Below are 26,569 nucleotides of genomic sequence, written 5' to 3'. Positions count from 1 at the left end.
GAAAGAAATTCTAAAATGTAGAAACGCTATCTCACTGTTATTTAACTGAGAAAGATCAGACCATTATTTGCAGTATATTCATTTAATAATATTTTTGAGCATCCACTTTGCACCATGCACTATTCTAGGGTCTCATTTAATAATTCATGAGTCAAAATGCTTGCCCTAATTAAGCCCCTAATTGCCAATTCTATTCCTGCCCACAGGCACTCTAACTTCACCACCACCACTTCCCCACCACCCTAGATCTGGCCATCCCTTCCCAAGTAACTGAAATAAGACTTCATGAAATTGAATCAGGTGGTAAACATACGGAAGAGAAGCAGACTTTTATTACAGTTGTCTGTATTGTCTGGGAAATGCACTACTTCCATATATGGAATTGTATGTTTATGGTGGAGCCTAGACTGAAGATCATGAACTTCTGGCGCTCGGAGCCATGGGTCTGCCTGATTCTTGTATTTTGTAAAGCCTGAGAGTTCAGGTTTTCTTTGGGTCTTGTGATAACCTGAACCTTAAAGTAACCTTTTGACTTAAGCTGACTCAGATCGTTTAGGAATGGATACTGTCCCCCTGAATTTCATGTCCACCCAGAACTCAGAATGTAACCTTATTTGGAAATAGGGTCTTTGCAAATGTAATTAGTTAATATAGATGAGGATGGGTCCTAAATCTAAAACTGGTGTCCTTAAAAGAAGAGAAGGAAGCAACTGAAACTAATGTAACAGCACGTGTCAATTATACACACATGCACACAAATATATACATTATTGTAGTACAGGGCTCACTTTTTTTTTTTAAGATTTTATTTATTTATTTGACAGACAGAGATCACAAGTAGGCAGAGAGGCAGGCAGAGAGAGAGGAGGAAGCAGGCTCCCCTCTGAGCAGAGAGCCCGATGCGGGGCTCGATCCCAGGACCCTGAGATCATGACCTGAGCCGAAGGCAGCGGCTTAACCCACTGAGCCACCCAGGCGCCCCCAGGGCTCACTTTTAAAATTAAATTTTTAATTTCATAAAAAAGAAAAAGAAAGGGGGGAGGAAGAAGAAAAAAGAGAGAGAACACAGAAAACACACAAGGAGAGGACAGCCATGCGAAGATGAAGGCAGAGAAAGGAGTTATGTCACCGTAAGCCAAGGAACATCCAGGGCCACCAGAAGCTGGCAATGGATTCTTCTCCAGAACTTCAGAAGGAGCATGGCCCTGTCAACACCTTGATTTCAGACTTCTAATCTCCAGTACTGTGAGGGAATATATTTGTTATTTTAAGCATCTAGTTTGTAGTACTTTGCTGCAGTAACCCTAGGAAATTAATACAGGTAGGTTTTCATTCCTTACAACCAGTTATGACTAGGATGCATTTGTGACAATAGATTGATTGTCTGTGAATAGTCTAAATCAGTGGTTCTCCAAGTATGATCCATAGCCCACTGGTGGACCTCGAGGATATTCCTGATAGGTCATTAAATTGTAAACTGACCATGTAAGCTGTTTCTTCAGTTTTCACGACAAAATATCTTGCAATTTTATGGTTTTTATTTTCACATACAACTAAGGTTTATCTATTAGGAATCTACCAAGTAAGATATGATGGATTACTAATGTTTAGAATTTGTAAATTAAAGTTATCGTATTATGTAAGCTTACCAAGAATGGTGTATCATTGTTTCTTTGTGGAACGTTATAAAAACTGCTCATGCACATCTGAAGATAACTTAAATGCCCACTTTGGGGAGAAGGGTATAAATAGTGTCATTCCCAGGAAACTTTTTTTAAAGAGATATTATTCCTGTTTCTTAATTATGAACTCTCTTTTCTTGGCTTCATCAACATCAATTAGGTTTTGTTGTAAGCTGTTGGGTTAACTCAGCTGTGTGTAGTGTTAATTACTTTAATAAATGAATTTGTACTTTTCCTATAATTTGACTTTAAAATAATATCCAAGTTCTAGTTCAATTTTTATCATTAGTCATCTATTACTAATATTATCAATTTATAATTCTTCTGAAGTTTGCTTATACTTTATTGAAATTTATTGGACATTTATTGAAATTGGAAATTTATTGAAATTAATAGAACTATTAATTTGTTCTATTTAAACAACTGAAAACATATTATCAAGGCAAGTCATCAAATAGCTCGTTTCTGAAAAATCTAAGGCAGTATTTGGGGATATAAAATCATGTAAATGATATTTCTTCTTTAAAAGTAAATAAATAAGCAACCCCCATGGTTCCTCTTCAGTTCTTCATTGTCACTGAGTTATTTTTTCACTACCTAAAAAAAAAGAAAAAAGAGAGAAAGGAGGATTGGGGGTGAAATGTACATGGGGCAATAGGTCTTTTGCCTCTCTATGGTCTTCGACCAAAAGTGTGAGAGCCAATTGCCAGGATTTAATGTTCAGGATTTTCATTCACACCAAATTTTTTTATCAGAAAACCTGTGAAAGTTGTCAGAAGTAGTGACAATGATCATTTGATAAAGAGCCAAAGCTGCCAGAATCATACCTGAGTGTGAAATGCAGACCCTCTCAGATGCCACACTACTTCTGTTTCTCGAAACAAGATCATTAAACTGGTGAATATTTTAAATGTTAACATGTTCAATGCATATTAATAAAATACAAAATAAGGATACCATTCCCATGACAATTACAGGATTTATTTAAAATGTTCAGGTATTCGAACACTTAGATAGTGTAGTCCCATAATGGTGCACATGTTTAAAATTATTTGATGTTCTTCTGCCTTAGGTCAGGTTCCCAGAAATTACCTCTGGCATGAAAATTTGAGTACATAGGATTTAGTAAGGAAGGCTTTCCCAGAGAAAGCTGTTAGGGAGTGAGGAAACAGGTCAGGAAAGGAGAAAAGTCAAGCAGGTGTGGGCTTTCTGGAGATGTGCTGGTCAATGTGACCCCATGGGGAGCTCCGAAGTTTAATCAGGATGGGCAATGCACTCTTGCACCAGAGATGGTGGCAGGGCAGGGAAGAAGGAAACTCACAGGCACCTCTGGCTCTTGGTGACTCAAAGCAGCTCCCCTTACCTGAAGCTGTCTTCAGCAAGAGCACCTCTGCAGTAGTTAGGAGCAAAACACACAGAAGCCAGCAGGGGGCAGGCAGAAATGATTCAAGGGATCTGAAAGGGTCTGGGCAGAGGCGCCATGTCTCACACGCCATCTGTGTTTGCCATCCTTTGATGTTGTCAGCGTATCTCTGGAGATAATATCAAACATTACGTTTGAGGCCCCTGGTGAAGGTGGCTTCATGTAGTTCATCTAGATGACTCCTCCTAGTCCTAGTATGATGGGACCTAGGATGACCAAGATGATCCCACTGGTGAAAATGTCAACAGTTAAAGTAGTGATCTTCCTAAAATCTCTTGACATATCTATCTCTTAGCCCCAAAACATTTTTTAAATTGAACCTTTTATTTTGGAAAAATTGTAAATTCACAAACAGTTAGTCATAAGAAATAACTGGGAAATAACAGGGAGAGCTTCTCCACAAATAACATTGTTTTCAAAACTATAGTATAGTATTACAACCATAATATCCACATTGATACAATCAAAATTCAAAACTATTGCATCACACAAAGATTCCCCACATTGCCCTTTTGTAACTGTACCCACTCTCCTTCCTCCTTAACACCTAATCTATTCTCCATTTCTATGATTTTGTCATTACAAGAATATTATATAATTATAGTCCTATAGTATGTAACCTTTTGGGATTAGCTTTTTGCTCCGTATAATTCTCTGAAGATTGTATGTACATTGTATGTATCAGTTTGCCATTCCTTTTGATTACTGAGTAGTATTCCATGGTATGTGTGTACCACAGTCCATTTCACCATTCACCCATTAAAGGAACACGTGGGGTATTGCCAGCTTTAGGTCATTACAAACAAAGCTACTATAAACTTTCCTGTGTATACATAGGTTTTCACTTCCCTGTGATCCAAGCCCAGTGGTGTTATTACTGGGTTGAATGTTAGCTGCACGGTTAGTTTCTTAAATAAACCCTCAGAGGGGCTGTACTATTTTACATTCTCACCAGGAATGCATGTGTGGTCCACTTTCTCCTCATCAGGCCAGCGTTTAGTATTGTCAGTATTTTTCATTTTACCCATTCAGGTATGTATATAGTAATATCTAATTGTGATTTTAATCTGCATTTCCTAACTGGCTAATGATTGTGAAAATATTTTCACATGTTTGTTTGCCATCTGTATATCTTCATTGAATTGTCTGTTTGTGTTTTTTGCCCACTTTCTAATTAGATTTTTTTTTTTACTGTTGAGTTTTGAGTTTTTTACTTATTCTAGATACTAGCCCTCTCTCAGATATGTGGTTTTCAAATATTTTTTCCCAGTCTATCACTTGCCCTTCATCCTCTTTAGGAGTCTTTTACAGAGCAAAAATTTATTATTTCGATGAAATGCAATGTACTAGTTTTTCCTTTAATGGATCATGTCAACTCTAAAAATTCTTTCCCTTACTCTATATTCTAAAGAGTTTCTCCTGTGTTTTTCTTTCCTAAAAGTTTCATAGTTTTACATTTTATGTTTAAATCCATAACCCATTTGAGTTAATGTCTATGTAAAGTGTGAGGTTTGTTCTCTTGCCACAGATGTCCAACTGCTCCAATGCCATTTGTTGAAAAGGCTGCCCTTCTTCCATTAAGTATAATGTCCATAGCCGCCTCCTCGTGGAGTCACCAGGGCTGGGGGAGTACCTCCACTGGAGCCCACAGCTCCTAGGAGGAGCTCTCTCTCTCTGGATTACATTACCATGATCTCCCCTTACCTGTTCACTGGTCCCAGGGCACTGTGTCCTCCTTTGTGGTTTCCCCATACTCTGCCCACACCTTTGTAAAGAGTCCCTTTGTTAAACCCTCCTCACATTACCCAACTGATGTGAGCCATCTGTTTCCTGTCAGGACACTGATACATCCTGCAAATGATAAATCTTCCAAACCCCAACATCAGACATATACAGTTAATTGTCACAAAGCAATGATCATTTATTTTTTTTTTTGAAAAATCATTTACAGGTATTTAGAGACAAATGGATTTCCACTTTAAAACAGATGAAGATAAGCATGTGTCATTAAAATAGCATGCAATCAAATATTTCTTCTATTGTTTCATTTTGTTTTAACGGTGTCTGTGGTACTTGTAAGTTGAGTATTTGCTTACCTAACTACTATAACATTACAGTCAAATACTGATTATCTATGTACCGGTTCATTCTGTGCCAGGATTCATGTACTGCTCGTATCATTTATACTCTCTGCATCTGTTTCTATCAAGAACTTTTTCCTGCAATCCCATTAACACTCCGCTCAACCAATCTTGAGACCACAACCCTGCTCTGTCTCTGCCAGGTGACTAGATCACCCACAAGTTTCTACTATCTATACTCATGCTGACCCCTTTTTGTGGGGACAGATCATCAAGAACCAAGGTATATATAAAACTGATGAAAGAGCCATTATTTCCTCATTGTGTAAAAGGAAACAAACCTACCTAAGCAATCAGTGACACCAGAAGTAGGAGAAAATCATAAACCTTTATAGAGGAAATATTACAGTTCAGTGTTCCTTGATGTCTGATGATTTCTACCCTCCAAAAATTTCTTGTCTTTTACTTAAAACTTAGCAAATATATCACAATTACAAAGATTAAGTTGTATCTACATGGCCAAAATGAGGTGGGGTTAAGGCAACTGTCCAGATTACTCAGGATAAAAAAGCATCCTAAAGCAATGGCCAAGCCACTCTATGCAAAGGCTAGGAAAAGACTGAAGCTGTTTCCTGCTACTCCAAACAACCGAATCCACTTCCACTGTCACTGCTGAGAGCGCGCCAGTGTGTCTGTGTTTGTGATGGAAAGGCTCGGGGTCTCTACTACCTGAATGTTGGTTTCAGTTGTGCCCTTCATTCTGTGAGTACAGGTACAGACTAAAGGAAAAAGCTCCTTTTCACCTTCCTTCTACAAACTGATTATCAATACTGACCCCTAATAAATGGAAAACTTGCTTTTTGTAAACTCATCTTATCTTAGGGCTGAGACGCACCTCTGAATTCACCTAGCCCAAGTCCCTTATTTCATAGATAAGGAAACTGGAGTCCAGGTAGGCTCAGCAGCTGGCTCAAGGTCATATCAAGAGACCTGGCTTGCACTTTTCTCTACGCAACACTAATTACACCATCAGTTTACCAGTGTAACTACATGTGACAAACCTTTCCAGACGTTTCATTCAATATGTTTTCCCCCTTCTGCATTTTGTCTGATCATATCTAGAAAAGATGCTCAGGATACAGGTGAAAGACTATGATTCAGTCACAGCCAATCAAGAGGATATTTCCTGATACTTTCAAATAAAATCAGTATTTTAAATAAGAATGAAACCAATTTGAATGTTGAATATGAAGAACATGGGTTTGTCTGCCATGTTTTAAATCCGTGCGTTCACAAGCTTCCTCTGTGTGTAGGGGAAGGGGAGGGGAAGGAAAGAGGGATAAATACGATGAAATAGAAATGACTGATAGATTTGGCCTCTCTTCAGCTTATTCTATGCTGCATACAAACCATCCGAATAGCAAAGATTGAGAAATACTAGGCCAAAGAATTTAGGCTCCAACCCTTTAAGTAGTAAATGGGACAGGCCAGTGAAACAGACCACTGCTTTCAGTGACTTTTGCTTTGACTCTACTGGCATAGACAGAGTCGAAATTCAATGACAAATTTATTTTAACATTGCAGTGAAAGTGCTACTAAACCGAAAATGTAATAAAGTCAGTAACTATCAAGCAAATTACTTCTTATTTTTGTAACAAGGAAAAACTTCTTTTGGCAAATAGTTCTATAGTTAGAGAATATGAAGACACTTAGAACTAATCTCCCCAATATGAAAATGTCCCCAAATTATCAAGTTGAAAGGCACATACCACTGCCCCAGCAGTTCATCCAAGGAGTCTTTAGCATGGGAAATTTTAATTGTGCTTTTAGCTTGCTATCAATGCAATATGGCCTTAAAAAGTGACATCCGTGCATATGTATAATTTCTTTTCAAAGGGACCAATCCTCTTCTCCTTTTCTGATTTTCACTTTCTGAAGATTGATCTTTGTTAGTTCTTTGTCTTATAAAGGTCAGAGTCCATGATGGTCTTGGAAAAATGTACTTCACAGTTTGTGCTCTAGTTTATCTATAAACCAGGTTTGGATTATCTTTGTGTCCTAACACCACTTTCTTGAAATATCAGTGTGATGGTACTTCCAAATGGTCACTTGTTGGAATGCAAAAGTCATGGATTATTTTCTTTTCTCACTGGTTGTTTAAGGCTTACTTCGCTTCCAGATGAAATGATCGGCAAACTGTTATCCATGTGGTATCTGATAAGATGGCCGACATTATCAAACACATGATCCTTTGTCCTTACCTTGAAAAGGAAGTACAAGTATTGAGGTTAAATGATAATAGTTCTTCCATAAGATGTAAACAATCAGGAAAAGAAAAAAAAAAAAAGACACATCCCTGAAGGAAATATTTGGCTGAATAACAAAACAAACAAACAAACAAACAAAAAAAGAAAGAAAAAGAAAAAAAAAGAAAGGTACTTTTCAACTCTATATCCCTTAGGAAACACTTGTCTCATTCCCCATTACCGTTTTTGTTGTTTTTTTTTTAAGCAATTTTCCCTCTCAGTTAGAAAAATGATAAAAACTGTCACCCAATCCAAATTTGCAACAACTCTTTTTGCCATATTACTATTTCATGTATCTTGTCACATCGCCATTGCTATAAATATTTAACGGTATATAGAAGCATGAATCCCAGGATTACAATTATAACCCAGCAAGCAGACTGTTGCCAAAATATCTTGTGTCTGTACGAAGTAGCCCTTCTGGAGAAGTCCTGCCTCTTCTTGGAGGCTCAACACAAATCCTGTCTCCTTCAAGAAGCCTCGTCAGACCTTCCTAATAGGCATTCATGTCTCCTTCCTGCAGACTTTATGGTAGCCCATTCATAAATATGTTACATGGAACTTCTTGCCTGTTGCCAAAGAAACTCGGTTTCCCTATGCTTGCTTTCTCTTGAGCTTTCTCTCTTGCTTACTCTCCATCATGACTCCACTGACCACAATGAACTCCACTCCTTTGTAGGGGGTGGCTGGGAACTGCCCAGCAGCAGGACGTTCTGCAGCCAGAGACTAAAGCTTACTTCGCCTTATTCATGCTCCATGAATAAGAATCATACTCCAGAATCATGCTCCATGATTCTGCTACCTCTCTACAAGGGATTTTTTTTTTTTTGTTCTGTTTAGATATTGGTTTTTAGCATATTAAAGAAAACACAATTTGGGGGAGAATAATTGCCCTAATTTGAATATAACCTTGAATTAGATAAGGGTAATGTTTCAATGTTAAAATTTCTTGATCTTGATCACTGTACTATGTCTGTGTAAGAGAACATCCCTACTCTTGGGAAATACACACTCAAGGATTAAGAGGAAAAGCGCACAAGGTTTCCCACTTACTCTCAAATGGCTCCAAGTCTTGAAAACATTTTGATATCCTTCATCTCAACCCCAGCCCATGTCAAATCAGTGGATCAGTCCTGCTAGTCTGTGTTGTAAATTCCAGCTCACTCTGCCCTCCTCTCTGTATTTCTCCTACCTCCATCCTGATTCAGGCTTTCACTAGTTCTTACCTGGAATCCCCTCATTACTTTCTTCTCTAAGCAATCCTGAATACAAATGTCAAGTTATCTTCCAGTGCAGGGATTATAAACTACCCACTCTCCAGCCGAACATACCAGGAGATGTTTTACAGTCTGCTGTGGGGAAAAGGTAGAAGGTGCCCAATAGAGAGTTCTTAAGTATTTTGAATTAAAAATGGGGAGATTACCTATACAAATTTCATTTTGTGGCTTCTTTGGGAAAATCACATCCAGCTATCCTGGACCCTTACTCCAAATGGCAGCAAGTGACCGGAGCTGCGTGTGACTGTCCCTCTTACACAGGACATGCTCTTCCCAGTTCATCATGACCCCTGCACTCCATGTGCATTCCACCATTTGCCCAGCTTTACACACTGCAAATAGTGCTGCTGTTGTCCCAGTCACAAGGGGCGTGTGTGTGTGTGTGTGGGGGGGGTGTTTGTATGAGAGAGAGAGAGAGATAACAAAACCATAATATGAGATCTACCCCCTGAACAAGTTTTTAAGTGTACAACAGTGTAGTTAACTCTAAGCATAATGCCATACAACAGATTACTGTAACTTTTTCATCTTACAAGGCTGAAACCAATAGTCATTAAACAACCACCACCACCTGTTTCTTCCTCCCCACCCGGCCCTGGCAACTATTATCCTACATTCTATTTCTACGAGTTTGACTACTTTTGATACCCCATATAACTGGAATCATGCAGTACTTGTCATCCTGTGACTGGCTTATTTTAATTATTTTAATTTTAATTAGCAGGATATTCTCCAGGTTCATTCATGTTGTAGCATATGATAGACTTTTGTCTTCTTACGGTGGAATAGTCTTCTGTTGTATACTTGTGTAAGTATACATACACACACCACATTTTGTTAATCTATTAATCCATCAAGGGACATTAAGCTTGTTCCTACCACCTGGCTACTGTGAATAAGATGGGAGTGCAAATGTCTATTTAAAATCCTGATGTCAATTCTTTTGGGATAAAAACCTGTCCAATAAATATGAACCATATGGGAATTCTATTTTTAATTTTTTGAGGACAACCCATACTGCTTTCCACAGCAGCTACACCATTATACATTCCCACTAACAGGGCCCAGCAGTTACATATTCTGCACACCCTTACCAAAACTTGTTCTTTTCTGTTTGTTTTTTATAATAATCATCCTAACAGGGGTGAGGTGATATCTTACTGGGAACTTGATTCTACTTCCCTGATGATTATAGTTGTTGAGCATCTTTTTTAAAATACCTGCTGGCCATATGTAGATCTTCTTTGGAGACATGACTGTTCAAGTTATCTGCCCATTTTTAAATCACATTATTTGGGGTTTTTTTGTTATTAAGTTGTAGAAATTTCTTATAGACTTTGAAAATTAACCCCTTACCAGACATACAGTTTGCAAATATTATCTCCCATTCTGATTGTCTTTCACTTTGATTGTTTTCTTTGCTGTGCAGAAATTCTTTAGTTTTATATAGTCTCACTTGTCTGTTTTTGCATTTGCTTGCATTTTTGGTGTTATATCCAAGAAATCATTGTCAAGAGCAATATTATGCAAACGTAGTGATCCAAAGGGGCACGTGTACTCGAATGTTTATAGCAGCAATGTCCACAATAGCCAAACTATGGAAAGAACCTAGATGTCCATCAACAGATGAATGGATCAAGAAGATGTGGTATATATACACAATGGAATACTATGCAGCCATCAAAAGAAATGAAATCTTGCCATTTGCGACAACATGGATGGAACTAGAGCATATCATGCTTAGCGAAATAAGTCAAGCGGAGAAAGACAACTATCATATGATCTCCCTGATATGAGGAAGTGGTGATGCAACATGGAGGCTTAAGTGGGTACGAGAAGAATAAATGAAAGAAGATGGGATTGGGAGGGAGACAAACCATAAGTGACTCTTAATCTCACAAAACAAACTGAGGGTTGCTGGGGGGAGGGGGTTTGGGAGAAGGGGGTGGTATTATGGACATTGGGGAGGGTATGTGTTTTGGTGAGTGCTGTGAAGTGTGTAAACCTGGTGATTCACAGACCTGTACCCCTGGGGATAAAAATATATGTTTAGAAAAAATAAAAAATTATATTAAAAAAAAAAATTTACTCAACAAAAAAAAAAAAAAAAAAAGAAAGTGGAGCACTGAAATCTCCCACTAATATTGTGTTATTATTTCTCCCTTAAGTTCTGCCAATGTTTGTGTCATATATCTGGGTACTCTGATATTGGGTGCATATACATTTATAATTGTTATATCTTCCTGGTGAATTGATCCTTCTATCATTATATAATGTGCTTCTTTGTCTCTTTTAACAGTTTTTGACTTGAAGTCTATTTTTTCTGATACAAGTATGGCCACCCACCCCTGCTCTCTTTTGGTTATCATTTGCATGGAACATCTTTACCCATCCTTTCACTTTCAGATTATGCATGTCCTTAAATCTAAAGTGAGTCTCTTCTAGACAGCATATAGTCGGATATTGCTTTATATCTGCTATTCTATATTTTTTGACTGAGAAGCCTAATCCATTTACATATAAACTAATTATTAATAGGGAAAGACTATTACCATTTTGTTAACCGTTTTTTGTCTACGATCATTTCTGTCCCATCCTCTGCTTAGCCATACATTTTTTAATTGGCTTAATGTCATTCTTCTGCTCTGTGTGTTCTTATGCTTCCTTCTCTATGCTCCAAATATACCCCCTTTTAAAATGCTGCTGTCTTTTAAGGTTCATTTTACATGCCAGACCCTGCAAGAAGCATTTAGTTTCCCTCAACCAGAGCACTCCACTATCACGAGAAACACTATAATGCTTTGGCTGAACCATTCTTACATCATTCATACTTGTGTTATAATTATTTAAGCATCTGTTTTTTTTTAAGATTTTTTTAAATTTTTATTTATTTGACAGAGAGAGATCACAAGTAGGCAGAGAGGCAGGCAGAGAGAGAGAGAGAGGAGGAAGCAGGCTCCCTGCTGAGCAGAGAGCCCGATGTGGGACTCGATCCCAGGACCCTGAGATCATGACCTGAGCCAAAGGCAGCGGCTTAACCCACTGAGCTACCCAGGCGTCCCTAAGCATCTGTTTTTTGAAATCATAAGCTATAAGCACTCTGGTAGCAAGGACAAGGTATGTGATACTGAACAGTGGTCAGCTGTGAATCCTTACACTTCTGTGTTGTAGGTATTCACTTAGTGCTAAACTGAAGTGGGAAGGGCAGAAAGAGCTGCCCTCTCCTTGATCCTCTGGGGTGGCTCCCTCTCAAACCCCTCCATTGGCCCCCTTAGTTAGCACTTCCTGCTCCACCTAGCAGGCTCAAGAGAAAGAAAACTCTTAGCTTTAACATGCGACAGGGTTTGGACTAATCACTCAGAATAACCTTAATTAAAACATCCTGCGAAAACCATAAGAAGAAGTCAATGATACCTTGCCTTCGGGATCCACCAGGAGAAGATGCTTTGCCTGGCCTCCCTGTAGTCCACTTAGCACATACTGGCCAGGAGATGTTACACTCTCTCGAACCAGGAAGTCCCCATCCTTTACCAACAGGCTCTCTGCTGCCTTCCTGCTCAGCTTGCCATGGTAGCAGTCTTCATTCCGCAGCTGCTGCTTAATGTGTGGCAAAGAATGTGAGCTGGCAGGCTGGGCTGTGGCACCTGGCTGAACAGTTTCTGGTGCTTCTAGAGTCAAAACATAAATAGGGACATCACCACCTCTTTCATTCATTCACTCATTCATTCGTTCAGCACATCCAACTTGAGGCCCCACTGTGTGCTGTGCACTGTTTAAATAATGCTGCTTCTGGAACAAATGGGGTTTTTGTTTCCAGAACTTCCAACAGGCTTTAATTTAATGGTAGGTCCAAACATTGCCTTTGGCGTCTGTTACCAGGAAAAGCTTGCCCAGGTGCAGTTTTCCTTTCAGATGAGAAATGGAACTGACCCACAAGAACTGCTTACATAACTGCAGAGAGAGGCACATTACGTCCCAGGGGCTGTATGTTAAAGAGAAAGAAGCTTATGCAGACCCAGATCACAGATAACGTCTAAAACATTCCCAAACTCTTTGAAAATGCCTACTGTAACTTCAGACTGGGCCCTCTTTTTGGTATTTAGCTTTTTATTTTTAAACCAAATTACTAATGTGTTTCAGAGATGCTTCTGACCCCAAACTTCAAAGCTATCCTGAACCTCACAGCATTCCTATTAAGTGACCACTCTGCTGTTTTTGTCATTCACCTGTGGTGATGAAGCAGAGTTAAACGGGTAAGGGAAGGCAAAACATCAGGGAGGCGCTGGTCTCAGGCAGCCCCCCACAGTTCTGCAGAATAAATATTACATAGTGTCGATGGCAGTGGGGAATGAGAAGATATACCAAGTGGCACATAATTGTATTATTGATACCCACAGTGATAATAATTATTGTGTAGTTCCCACTTATCAAGTATGATAGGTACTGCTCAATGCTCTACATATATTATCTTGTTTCATTCTAAAATAGAAATGGTCAGGAAGTGGATTTTAAAGACTAAATGATTTACTTGAAGTCACACCACGGATATGTTGTAAATCTCAACTTTGAAATGAGATCTATTTGACTCCAAAGTCCAAGTTCTTAATCACCACACACTAAGACCCTTGCCTTGAATGTGAAAATCTTCCAATTTTCAAAATTGGTCTAACCACTCTGCTTCGGTAGTACCTACAATGGTCCCTAGCAGATAGAAGATACACAGCATCTCCAGAAGTAATAACATAAAATTCTTAGGTCCGTATCCAGGTAAAAGTTGTCTGTTTTATATGGCAAATTTACTGGGAAAATAACCACAGAAATCAGACTTCGTCTTTTTAAATGCAAAGGATCTTCTGCATAGAAACAAGCTTTCATCACTATAGATGTAAAGGTATATTTCCATGTCCTTATGCAAGGGTCTCACAAATGAGAAATCCTCTAAACTCTAAGTTTTACAACTTACATATGATGATTTCATGAAGTCATTGATACAGGCAACCAGGGCCCTGTAGACATAACCCAATTCTCCCATTAATATGTTACAGTTTTTTCTCTACTTAGGAACTTCTCTCTGGATAGCACAATTATGATGTAGCATTCACAAATATATCTTTTTGAAGATATCTTTAGTCTATATTTATGGCTGAAAATATTCTCCTCTCTCCAAACAATCATATCTATCTACTGTTACCAGAAAAAGGCTGAAGAAATGTGTCCAGATCAGATGAATAATAAATGAAGTTAGCCTTCGTGCTGCTAGCTTTTAGGCATAATCGAGAACTCTGATAAGTAACCGTGGACCCATTTCAGTGAGTGAGTGTGTGAGTGGGAGATGCGTGAGTCTGTGTGTGTGTGTAGGTGTGTGTGTGTGTGTGTGTGCGTGTGTGCACGCACGTTGTAATGCATGATGGTTTCCAGTTTATTCTGAGATAAGGGTGGAGAGCTTTTGGACAAGGACAAAACAAAAGAAAAACAGACGTTATATCATCTTGAAAAGACGCAACAGATCATGGGCCAGCCTGAGAGTACGGATAATATTTTCCTAACACAGTTTCCCAAATTAGCACAAGAACAACATACACTGTACGGGGACATTTCAATCATCTAAACCTTTACTGAAGATCTAATTTTACTAAAAGCAGAATATCTGACAGATTTTTTAAAAAATTTTGTTTTAATGTTAAAAGTTATGCATGCTAAAGAAGACATCCAAATGACCAACAGGCCCGTGAAAAAGTGCTCAACATCACTTGGCATCAGGGAAATACAAATTAAAACCACAGTTGTATACCACCTCACTCCAGTCAGAATGGCTAAAATTAACAAGTCAGGAAATGACAGATGCTGGCGAGGATGAGGAGAAAGGGGAGTCCTCCTACACTGTTGGTGGGAATGCAAGCTGGTGCAGCCACCCTGGAGAACAGTATGGATGTTCCTCAAAAAGTTGAAAATAGAGCTACCCTACCACCCAGCAATCGCACTACTGGTATTTATCCTAAAGATACAAATGTAGTGATCTGAAGGGGCATGTGCACCTGAATGTTTATAGTAGAAATGTTCACAATAGCCAAACTATGGAAAGAACCTAGATGTCCATCAACAGATGAATGGATAAAGAATACTATGCAACCATCAAAACCCCAAAATCTTGCCATTTACAACAACATGGATAGGACTATAGGGTACTATGCTAAGGGAAATGAGTCAATCAGAGAAAGACAGTTATCATATGATCTCTCTGATATGAGCAATTTGAGAGGCAGAGTGGGGGGTCGTGGGGGCTAGGGAAGGAAAAAAATGAAGCAAGATGGGATTGGGAGAGAGACAAACAATAAGGGACACTTAATCTCAGGAAACAAACTGAGGGTTGCTGAGGGGTGGGGGGGGGGAGGATAGAGCAGCTGGATTATGGATATTGGGGAGGGTACATGCTATCATGAGTGCTGTGAATTGTGTAAGACTGGTGATTCACACACCTGTACCCCTGAAGCTAATAATATATTATATGTTAATTTAAAAAAAAGTTATGCATGCTACTTCTTTAAATCTAGGAAACACAGAGAAACAAAGAAAATTAATCACCTATAGTCCCATCATCAATAGTTTTTACTATTGTACTGCATTACCTATTATCGACTCCTTTCATACATAATGCAGAATTTGAGAAAGATAATAACTTAAATCTAGTTATTTATATAAAATTTCCCTACAGTACATCATTAGTTTTTTTTTTTAATTTCTTTTCAGCATAACAGAATTTATTGTTTTTGCGCCACACCTAGTGCTCCATGTAATACGTGCCCTTCTTAATACTCACCACCTGGCTCCCCCAACCTCCCACCCCCGCCCGCCCCTTCAAAACCCTCAGGTTGCTTTTCAGAGTCCATAGTCTCTCATGGTTCACCTACCCTTCCAATTTCCTTCAACTCCCTTATCCTCTCCATCTCCCTATGTCCTCCATGTTATTTGTTATGCTCCACAAATAAGTGAAACCAACATCATTAGTTTTTGATGCAGTGTTCCATGATTCATTGTTGGTGACTAAAATAACATAATACAAAAATTATTAAAAAATAAAATAAAATAAAATTGCCCTACAAAATTTAATAAGTTATTGACTTGATATAACTAATAACATATTTTCTCAGAAGTAGTGGAGGTTAAGGAAGCAACAAGAAAGGCTGTTCTGTATTTAACTGAGACCTAAAAAAGAAAAAAAAAAGTGATAGGAATGATGGAAGAAAGTAATCATGTCACTTGGAGTTCCTATGGCAACTGAAGACATATTATTCACAATCCGAAATTCAGGAAAGTTCAAGATAGATAAGAATATCTACACCCATAAGCATCTGACGGGTAAAACCTTAAAGAGGAGGCTTATGGCTTACAGGAGAAAAATAACGTGACGTGCAAAATCAGATTAAATAATTACAAGTAATTCCAATGATAAAAAATGAGACATTTAAAGAAACCAATGTGAACTGTGAAGGTAGCATATTGACACACTCAATTTTTAAAAAGCACATGTAATTAGGTATTTTGGGGTAGTGATGATTATTATATCAGCAAAGGACTGTAAAAAATTAGGTGTCCATTAGTAAGGGAATGGTTATATAAACTATGATGTATTCATACAACAGAATACTATAAAACAATTGAAAATAACGAAGGTTTGTTAATCCAACATAGGAGGACATATATATCTAAAGCAAATATTAACAGTCTTGAAGGGAGAAATAGCAACATAGTAATAATAGGGGACTTCAATATCCCATTTTCAACAATAAATAGATCATCCAGACAGAAAATCAGTAAGGAAACATTGGACATAAACTACACATTAGACCAGACTGACTCAACAGACATTTGCAAAACATTTCACCCAAAAGTAATAGAATATATATTCTTCTCAAGCACATTTGGGACATTTTCCAGGATAAGTCATATGTTAGGCTACAAACAAGCCTTAATAAATTCTAAAAGAATGAAAAAATATCAAGCATCTTTTCTGACCACAATGATATGAAACCAGAAATCAATTACAAGAAAACTAGGAAATTTGCAAATATGTGAAAATTAAACACCATGCTACTAAACAACAAATGGGTCAAAGGATAAATCAAAAGAGAAATCAGAAAACATCCTGAGAGAAATGAAAATGAAAATACTACATACCACAATTTATGGGATGCTATCAAAGGCAGTTTGAGTTCAGAGCAATTAATACCTATATTAAGAAAAAAGAAAGATCTCAAATAAACAACCTCACTATACACCTCAAAGTTACTCTAAAATGAACAAACTAAGCCCAAATTTAATAGAAGAAAAAAAATATAAAAGATCAGAGCAGGAATAAATGAAATAGAGAGTAAAAAGATAACACATAATATGCAATTAAAATAAGAAAAACAAAATAAACAAACTCTTAGCTAGACTTACCAAGAAAAAAAAAAAGGACTCAAATGAAATTAAAAATGAAAGGGGAGACATTACAAGTGACAACACACAAATACAAAGGATCGTAAGGGACTACTCTGAACAATTATATGCCAACAAATTGGATTACCTAGAAAAATGGATAAATTCCTAAAAACATACAAACTACCAACACTGAATCATGAAGAAATAGAAAATTTCAACAGATGAATTAATAGTAAAGAGACTGAATCACTCATCAAAAACCTCCCAGCAAAGAGAAGTCCAGAACCAACTGGCTTCACAGGTGAATTTTACCAAACATTTAAAGAGAAATTAATTCCAATCTTTCTTAAACCCTTCCAAAAAATTAGGAGGTAACACTTCCAAACTCACTTCACAAGCCCAGCATTACCTGATACCAAAAACAGACAAGGATACCACTCATACACATACACACATACACACATTACAGGACAAATCCCTGATGAACATAGATGTAAAGTCCTTAAGCAAACCAAATTCAACAACACTTCAAGTTGATCAAAGAAAATGATCATACACTATGATCAAGTGAGTTTTTAGGGATATGGGATCGTTCAACATCTACAAGTCAATCAATGTGACACATCACATTAGTGAAGGATGAAACCAGGTGATCATCTCAGAAGATGAAGAAAAACTATTTGACAAAATTCAACATCCACTCATGATAAAAGCTCTCAAGAAAGTCAGTGTGGTGGAAATGTACTATGACATAATAAAGACCATATATGACAAGGCTACAGCTAACATCATGCTCATCAGTGAAAAGCTGAAAGCTTTTCTTCTAAGATTAGGAAAAAAGGATGCCTACTCTCCCTATTTTTATTCAATATAGTATTGAAGGTCCTTGCCAGAGCAATTAGGCAAGAAAAAGAAATAAAGGGCATCCAAATTGGACAGGAAGAAGTAAATCTGTTTCTATTTGGAGGTGACATAATATATATAGAAAACCCTACAGAGTACACACACACACACACACACACACACATGCACACACACACACACACACAAAACCCATTAGAGCTAACAAATGAATTCAGTAAAGTTGTAGGATACAGTCAATCTATGAAAATCAGTTCTATTTCTATACACTAATAAACTCTCAGAAATAGAGATTAAGGAAACAATCCCAGTTACAATAGCATAAAATATAATAAAATACCGGGGCACCTGGCTGGCTCAGTCCAAAGAATATGTGACTCTTGATCTAAGAGTTGTGAGTGCAAGCCCCACACTGGGTGTAGAGGTTATTTAAATAAATAAAACCTTTTAAAAATAATTTTAAAATACTTAAGAATAAATTTAAGTAAAGGAGTTAAAAATCTGTACACTGAAAACTCTAACACACTGATAAAAAAAATTGAAGAAACAAATAAATGGAAAAATAGTCTGTGCTCATAGATTGGAAGAACTAACATTGTTAAAAAGTCCATAATACCAAAAAACAATGTACAGATTCAGTGCAATCCTTATCAAAAATTTTAATGGCATTTTTCACAGAACTAGAACAAACAAAGCTAAAATTTGTGCGGAAGCACAAAGGGCTTCAAATAGTCAGAGCAAACCTGAGAAAAAAGAACAAAGCTAGAAGTATCATATTCCTGATTTCAAACTATATTTTACAGCCAGAGTAATCAAAATAGTGTGGTATTGGCATAAAAACAGACACATAGATCAATGAAGCAGAATAGGAAGCCCCAAAATACACCCACACCTATATGGTCAATTAACTTACAACAAAGGAGCTAAGAAAATGATAATGGGAAAAGGATAATGTCTTTAATAAATGATGTTGAGAAAACTGGACAGCCATATCCAAATGAATTAAATTGGACCCGTGTCTTACACCATACACAAAACCAACTCAAAATGGATTAAAGACTTGAATATAAGACCTGAACCCATATAACTTCTAGAAGAAAACATAAGGTGTAAGCTCCTTGACATCAATTTTGACAATGATTTTTTGGATTTGACACCAAGAGCAAAAGCAACAAAAGCAAAAATAAAAACGTAAGGGCCACATCAAAAAAAATCTGCACAGCAAAGGAAACAATAAATGAAACAAAAGACAACCTATGGAATAGGAGAAAATATTTACCAATCACTGATCCGATAAGGGGTTAATATCTGAAGAACACATACAACTCCGTGGCAAAAAAAACCCAAACAATCCAATTAAAAAATGATCATAGGAACTGAATAGATATTTTTCTAGAGAAGACATACAAATGGCTAACAGGTACATAAAAAGGTTCTCAACATCACTAGTCATCAGGGAAATGCAAATCAAAACCATAATGAAATAACACCTCACACCTGTTAGAGTGGCTCTCATCAAAAAGATGGAAGATAAATGTTGGCAAGGATATGAAGGGAAAAAAACCCTCATGCCCTATTGGTGGGAATGTAAATTGCTGCAGCCCCCATGGAAAATGGTATGGAAGTTCTTAAAAAAACTAAAAGTAGAACTACTGTAGATCCAAAGGAACAGAATCACTATCTCAAAAAGATACCTGCTCCCCCGCATTCACTGCAGCATGATTTACAAAAGCCAAGATATGGCAACAAGCTAAATATCCACTGATGGATCATTGGATAAGGTAAATGTGATTGGTTGATTTTACACACACACACACACACACATATGAATATTATTTATTCAGCCATAAAAAGGTAGGAAATCCTGCCATTTGCAACATGGATGGACCTTGGGGGCATTATGCTAAGTGAAATATGTCAGACAGAGAAATACAAATATTGCATAATCTCAGTTATATGTGGAATTTAAGAAAAACTCACAGAAACAGAAAACAGACTGATGATTGCCAAAGGCAAGGAATAAGGGGTGGGAGAAATGGGTAAAGGGAGTAAAAAGTTACAATCTTTCGGTTATGAGATAAATGGGTCCTGGGGGTGTAACCTACAGCCTGCAACTATAATTAATGATACTGTGTTGCATATTTGAAAGTTGTTAAGACAGTAAATCTTCAAAGTTCTCATCACAATAAAAGAAATTTTATAACTATGTGAGGTGACAGATGGATACCACACTAAAGTTAGTGTGTTAATCATTTTACAATATATACATATATCAAATCACTAGTACAATGTTATATGTCAATTATATCTCAATAAAACTGGAAAAAAAATAATAAGGATATTACAAGTTCATTTGGACAAATCTCTAAAATGGAAGAGTGAAGTAAGTAAGTATAGAAAGGGGTTATCATAACCTCTGAGGGGCTATAACTTTATTTTTAAAGGAGATAGATAGACGATAGGTAGGTAGGAGACAGATGGATAGTTATGAGTAAGTATGTAGATAGATATATATTTTTTAAATTTAATTTTATTTTTTCAGTGTTCCAAGATTCATTGTTTATGCACCACACCAGTCCTCCATGTTCACTTGCTCTCCATGCTCTCCTTAATACCCACCACCACACCTCACTATGCATTAACATTCTGGTCATAATCAGAAGAAACTGTTAATATCTAAGGAGTTGAAGCCAGTATTGTAACTTAAGGAGGTATATTGTATGCTATTTTTTTATACTGTGTTTGGATTTCTTCCATGAGCACTTGGGTTACTTTTGAATTTAAAAAAAAAAATCTATTCATAGAATAAAAAATGTATACAAATGTCAGGATAGTCATACAACTGAAGATAAATTCAGAAGAGGAATTAAATTGGTGAGAAAAGTGTCAGGCCTGCGGAACGATTCTGTTTTCTGTTGTGGGAAGAAAAGCTTACCTCTATCTCCCACAGCATGTGAAAATGACTCCATCTCTGATTGTAAGTAGTTAATTCTCTTCATTGACAGTGGTTTTATTTTACAAAGTTGCTGTGAACGCTGACTTAGTCAAAACCGAAACACTGTCCACAGGAGAAATGCAGGGTTAGGTTCCTCCAAGCCTCAGGTCAGTACATGTTCATCAATCAATAAATACATAACCTTGTTTTATGTGTGTTCCTGTTTAAAGACTCCTTATTCCGTATATACTGTTGACTCAAGAACACTGAACTTACAGCCAATGGATGCCTGAATAAAGCTTATCTAATATGTGGATTTTCTCCATCAGGTACATCGCAACCTTCTGTTCTTGGGAACAATAGACAGCACTTCAGCACAACACTCGGAGATTATTTTACTTTTATAAAAATTTTTATTTTTTAAAAGACTTTATTTATTTGAGAGAGAGAGAGAGAGTGAGAGCAAGCATGAGAGGGGAGAAGGTCAGAGGGAGAAGCAGACTCCCCATGAAACTAGGAGTCTGATGTGGGACTTGATCCCAGGACTCCAGAATCATGACTTGAGCTGAAGGCAGTTACTTAACCAACCAAGCCACCCAGGTGCCCCTTGGAAACTATTTAAAGAGCAAAATCATTAACAAATAGCACAAAAATGCGAAATATGTGGCACTAAATGGACTGCAAAAGGATACCTATTTACAATACGAGAGCTGGAACGAGGAGGCAGAGTGTTACCTTATTTGACCTTAGCTGGAAAAGTGTGCATTGGGCAACTCAAATTTTTTCTTGCCCTGTGCATGTCTACATATGACCACAAGAGTGCCATGAGTATTTTGGGGTTACAAATACATATTAGCAAGTAAACAAGTTCTCCAATACGGAATGCATGCACTATGAGAAATGACCATACATTTTTTATCAGTATGGGATCTTGAGTACACATGTGAAAATTAAAAAATGGGATTTAACTGCATTATTGAGGGGAAAAACACATTCACCTCTACAAAGTACTTAAAAAGCTGGTGGAAAAAGACATTAACATATAATGTCAGTAATAAGTGAAAGTTTGAGATAGTACCCACTGAAAAATTATTTGTAATATAAAGAAAGAATTATATGTCTATTAAGTTATATTACAAAGCCCTACTAATTAATATACTGGTATAAAACAGGTAAGTAGGGGATTAGAAAAAGTATAATAAAGGCTCAGAAATATATTCACATACATAGAATCTAGCCTAATGGAGAGTGACATTAGAGAAAGAGGAGATACTTAGTCAATGGTTTTTGCAAAATTGGATCACTTACATAGGCAAAATGAAGTTAGACCCCCCCCTACCTCATAGAAAATATAAAGTCCATGTGAAGTAAATATTTTATTATGGAAAAAAACTATAAAGCCAATAGAAGAAAAGATAGTACAAGCTGGTTATAGAAGAGAAAATTTAATTGAGAGTACAAAGAAAATATAAAAAAGATAAAAATGGAAATCAATGAAACAAAATAGAAAGCAATAAAGAAATGAAACCAAAACCTGGGTCCTTTAGAAAGATTAATTAAATTTACAAATCTCAAAGAACAGTAACCAAGAAGAGAGAACACAAAAATTACCAACAGGAAAGTGAGAAGGCATCCTTCAGGCAATAGGAAGCTAAGAAAGGAACATTGTGGGAAAGTTCATGAGGAACTGATTCTAAGCAAATACAGGAGAATCCTACTGAGTTTTTAAGGAAATGACATTGCCAATGAATCACAATCCCTCCTTGTCTATGCCTTTTTGGCTTCTAAAGCAGACTCCAATTTATCAAGCCCACACCCACAGAAAATAGGTTGCAAAAAGTGGTGACACCCCCAAGAAAGGCACTTTCTCCATCATTGCCTTTAGATGCATCCGCAGAGCATAACGGCTGGAACAACCCAGAGGACACAGTTCAGACTCACAGATAGCAATGGACAAGGAGACTCCTGTCCTAAAGCTGAACCAGAGTCCAGGCAAGTAATTTTCTCCAATTCCAGCTCAGGGAGTCTTCACAATTACTGCTTGATGGGATTTGGTCATTGCTATGTACCAGTGACCCCTGTGTCTTGGATGCTTCCCTTTAGCGCATGTAGGTTTTTTTTTTTTTTTATGATGGTTATCTTATCCCTCTTTTCACCACTAATTTTGGGTGTGGGAGGGTACAGACAATTTGGCAAATAATAAAGATCCCCATCCAATCTTGATTGAGAGGACTTCATCCAGGTATCATGGGTTTTAAGCTGAAAGCTCTAACTGTATGAGATATTTGGGAGAGGGCAAGTATGAAAAGAACAGCTCATGGATAGGCAGGCAGGCAATTGTGTACCGATACCTGTTCTCCCTCGCATGATGTTAGAGAGTTCCTAAGCTGTAGCTGGGCACATGGCCACCCTGCCAGAACAACTACTCTAGCTCCTTTGAAGCTAGGTCTGACCACATGTCTAAGCTGTGTGGAGGGCAGGTGAATAGAAATGATGCCTGCCTTCCATTTCTGGGCCCATACTTTCCAAGGAATGTGTGCACACTCTTCTTGTCTTTCTTTCTTCCTACTGGCTGAACACTCATGTGATAGTAGGAGCCCAAGCTTATAGACCAGAGACCAAAGACCTTAAGCCAGATAAAAGATCTCAGGCTGTACTGAAACTCAGGCCAGAGATGCAACATCTTAGACCAGAGATGCAACCCAGGTATTGAGAATGACAAAGCAGTCTCACCAGTCCTGTACCACCAATCTGTGGGCTACAGGGAAAGTAAACTTTGGTGTTTTTTTACACTATTATATTGAGGGAGTTTCTTTGTTATGACTGGCTCTACTGGGACAATAAATTGGTACACAGATTAGATTGTGTCAATACCAGTGATTTCCTTCTGCCACGTTTGATAAAAATAAAGATTGTATGGAACTTTTCTTACATTGGTGGCATGATAGGATGCACTGGGAGCCTGGGAGCCATGCTTGAGAAATACTAGGTTCATGTCTCTGGAGTTGGTTTTGTTTCGTCTTACTGAACTAATCAGTAAGCTTCTGTCTGGAAAATGGAGGCTAAGTAGGTCTAACGAAGCTAACCAGGGTGTTTGAGGAAGTAAGGAAAGAGATAGCACGAAACAGTATGGAGAAAAAAAGTGTATTTAAGACATTTTGCAGAAAAGTATGTATAAAGTTATCCCCACTCCATCTTACTTCATTTTTATTAAATCAATATTATTTATACTTTTGGAGCTGGAATTAATTTTTTTGGAGAGAGCAATGGTAGCAAGAAGCCCAGGAGGGTTATGGAACATTATAGCCTAGTAGGAAATAAAAAGTAAAAAATACCAGAAGCCTAAATTATTAAACACACTGCTGCCAATGCAGGGAGAGGCAAAAGGATGAAAAAAGAAGGCTAAAATCAGTGAAAACACATTTTTGATAGTACAGTTTTGGACAAAAGTGACTTTATTTACTTCCAACTAATGACAGGAATGTTATTATAGATTGATTTTTACCTTGAATTGTCTATGGCAAAAGGCAATGTTTCTTTGCTTAAATGACACAGATTTTTCCCCTTATGCTGTGCCTTTTATTCCAATGACTTATTCATTCCATAACTGGAGGCTTTTATCCACCCATTTTGCACATCCCCTCAGCCCTCTCCTCTCTGGCAACCATCGGTTTTTTCCCCTGTATTTATAGGTCTAATTCTGCTTCTTGTTTGTTTATTCATTTCCTGTCTTTTTAGATTCCACATATGAGTGAAATCACACAGGATTCGTCTTTCTCAGTCTGACTTATTTCCGACTAAGCATAATGCTCTCAACGTCCATCCATATTGATGTAAATGGCCCCATCTCATCCTTTTTTATGGCTGTGTAATAATATTCTCTCTCTCTCTCTCTCTCTCTCTCTCTCACACACACACACACACACACATACACACACACACACCCCTTCCTTATCTATTCATATATCGATGGACACTTAGGTTGCTTCCATATCCTGGCTGAGTTTTAAAGATTTCTAACATTAGAGATTTGTTTATAAAAAAACTGCAGTTATGAATCAATGAATATCCCAGATCACCTAATTTGGGGCACCCAATAAATGACTTTTCTAATAATACACTGGTGCTCCGAGAAGTCCGTGAAATGGAAGCTATCAAGTATATATTCTTAGCAAGTTACTTCTGAGGTCCAGAAACTTCTTTCAAAAAATAGTCCCTCTAACAAATACTGCCTTATCCACACTAGTCACTGAACACTGAACAGTTAAATTCACTGCAGAAATATGAATCAACTGTATATCCCATCATCCGTGACCCGAGATACCCTCTGTGGTAAACACGGAGATGCACTACCCAGATAACTGGGTAATTGCTAGCTTCGTTGTAACTACTTAGCCTCCATTTTCCAGACAGTGAAGGACCAAGTGCCCCAGATGTCAACAGCCAGCCTGCAGTTGACTGCCCCTTCAGGCTCTGCCTCACCAGCAGAATGCTGCCTTGCCCAAAGGCTTGCCCTCCCTCATGCAGCCTCTACCTAAAGATTGAGACAAGTGGGATAAAAGCCCAACCCTTTGGGACCAGTGTAGGACAGCTCTGATGGGCCCCACATACTCTCAGTAGGGTTGGCTGAGGCTCTGTCTGGACTGCTTCTCCTTCTGCCTAAGACTACTGGCTCCCCCTCCCTTCCTGATAGTGATCCCAATAAAGACCCCACAGGCCAAAACCCCATCTCAGTGTTTGCTTCCAAAGAATCCAACCAGGTTGTCTGGGTGCCAAGACGGGTCTTAGAAAGCTTGCAAGAAGGTGGCTCACTTGTCATGTGGCTGGCAATGAGGACCTTTGTTTCTTAGTTTAGGAGTTAAGATGGTCTGGTGAAGTCCGGGTTCAGCAATATCTCCTTCAAAATTCATCTTGTCTTTGCTCACACTAGCTGGAAAGTTGCCCTTGGCAGTCTGGAGAGACTTCCTCGGCTAGCAAAAGGGCTTTCTGAACAACTGGTTCTCCATCTTTGGAGTAAACCAAATTTGGCTCACCCAAATTTGAACCCAATAGACTTTAATATTTTACAAAAAGCATTTTTTGGTTTACTCATTTTTTTAATTGATTATAGGCTTTTTGTTTGTTTTGCTTTTATTTATTTATGTTCCTATTCATGTATTTACCCCTGGAAGCAATTTAGCAGGAAAATGATGTTTGTCTTACTGTATTTTACTCACAGGCTATGGTTGAAGAAAGGAGCCATGTTATTTTAGTGCTGTATAGATGACTTAACAAGGAGTTTTGAAATGAATAAAAGTAAAACCATCACCAAGCAGAGCCAGATAATGGTCATTGTTCCTAATGCAAGCCAACAAATTCAAAATCATATCCTGGCTTTGACAGTCCTTACTTCAGCAAAAGTACACAGGAGAAACCAAAAGTTGGGAGCCATTAAAGTATCTGAAAAGATTATTAAAAATCAAAGTCCCCAAACCTTGAAATCCATAACATCTCCACAATTAACTACGGTATAAGACTGAGGTAAGAATCCTTTTCATTCCCTGCAAATGAGGCCAATGAAACAGACTTCCTGAAAATGAGAGA

General features: G+C 37.7%; 1 protein-coding gene across 1 annotated transcript in view; it reads right to left on the bottom strand.

Annotated features, from left to right (window-relative positions):
* Positions 1 to 5,005: 5,005 nt before the first annotated feature.
* Positions 5,006 to 26,569, bottom strand: part of SHC4 (SHC adaptor protein 4) — a 139,924-nt gene continuing 118,360 nt past the window's right edge. The window contains exons 11-12 of the mRNA XM_082734785.1: positions 12,184 to 12,437; positions 5,006 to 7,447 (exon numbers count right to left, since the gene is read on the bottom strand). Of these exons, the coding sequence (XP_082590911.1) occupies positions 7,313 to 7,447; positions 12,184 to 12,437 (389 nt within the window). The 3' untranslated portion in view covers positions 5,006 to 7,312. The remainder of the gene's footprint in view (positions 7,448 to 12,183; positions 12,438 to 26,569) is intronic.

This window comes from Mustela nivalis (genome assembly GCF_964662115.1).
Source record: "Mustela nivalis genome assembly, chromosome: 6".
NCBI lineage: Eukaryota > Metazoa > Chordata > Mammalia > Carnivora > Mustelidae > Mustela > Mustela nivalis.
This window is presented reverse-complemented; position numbering and strand designations above follow the sequence as displayed.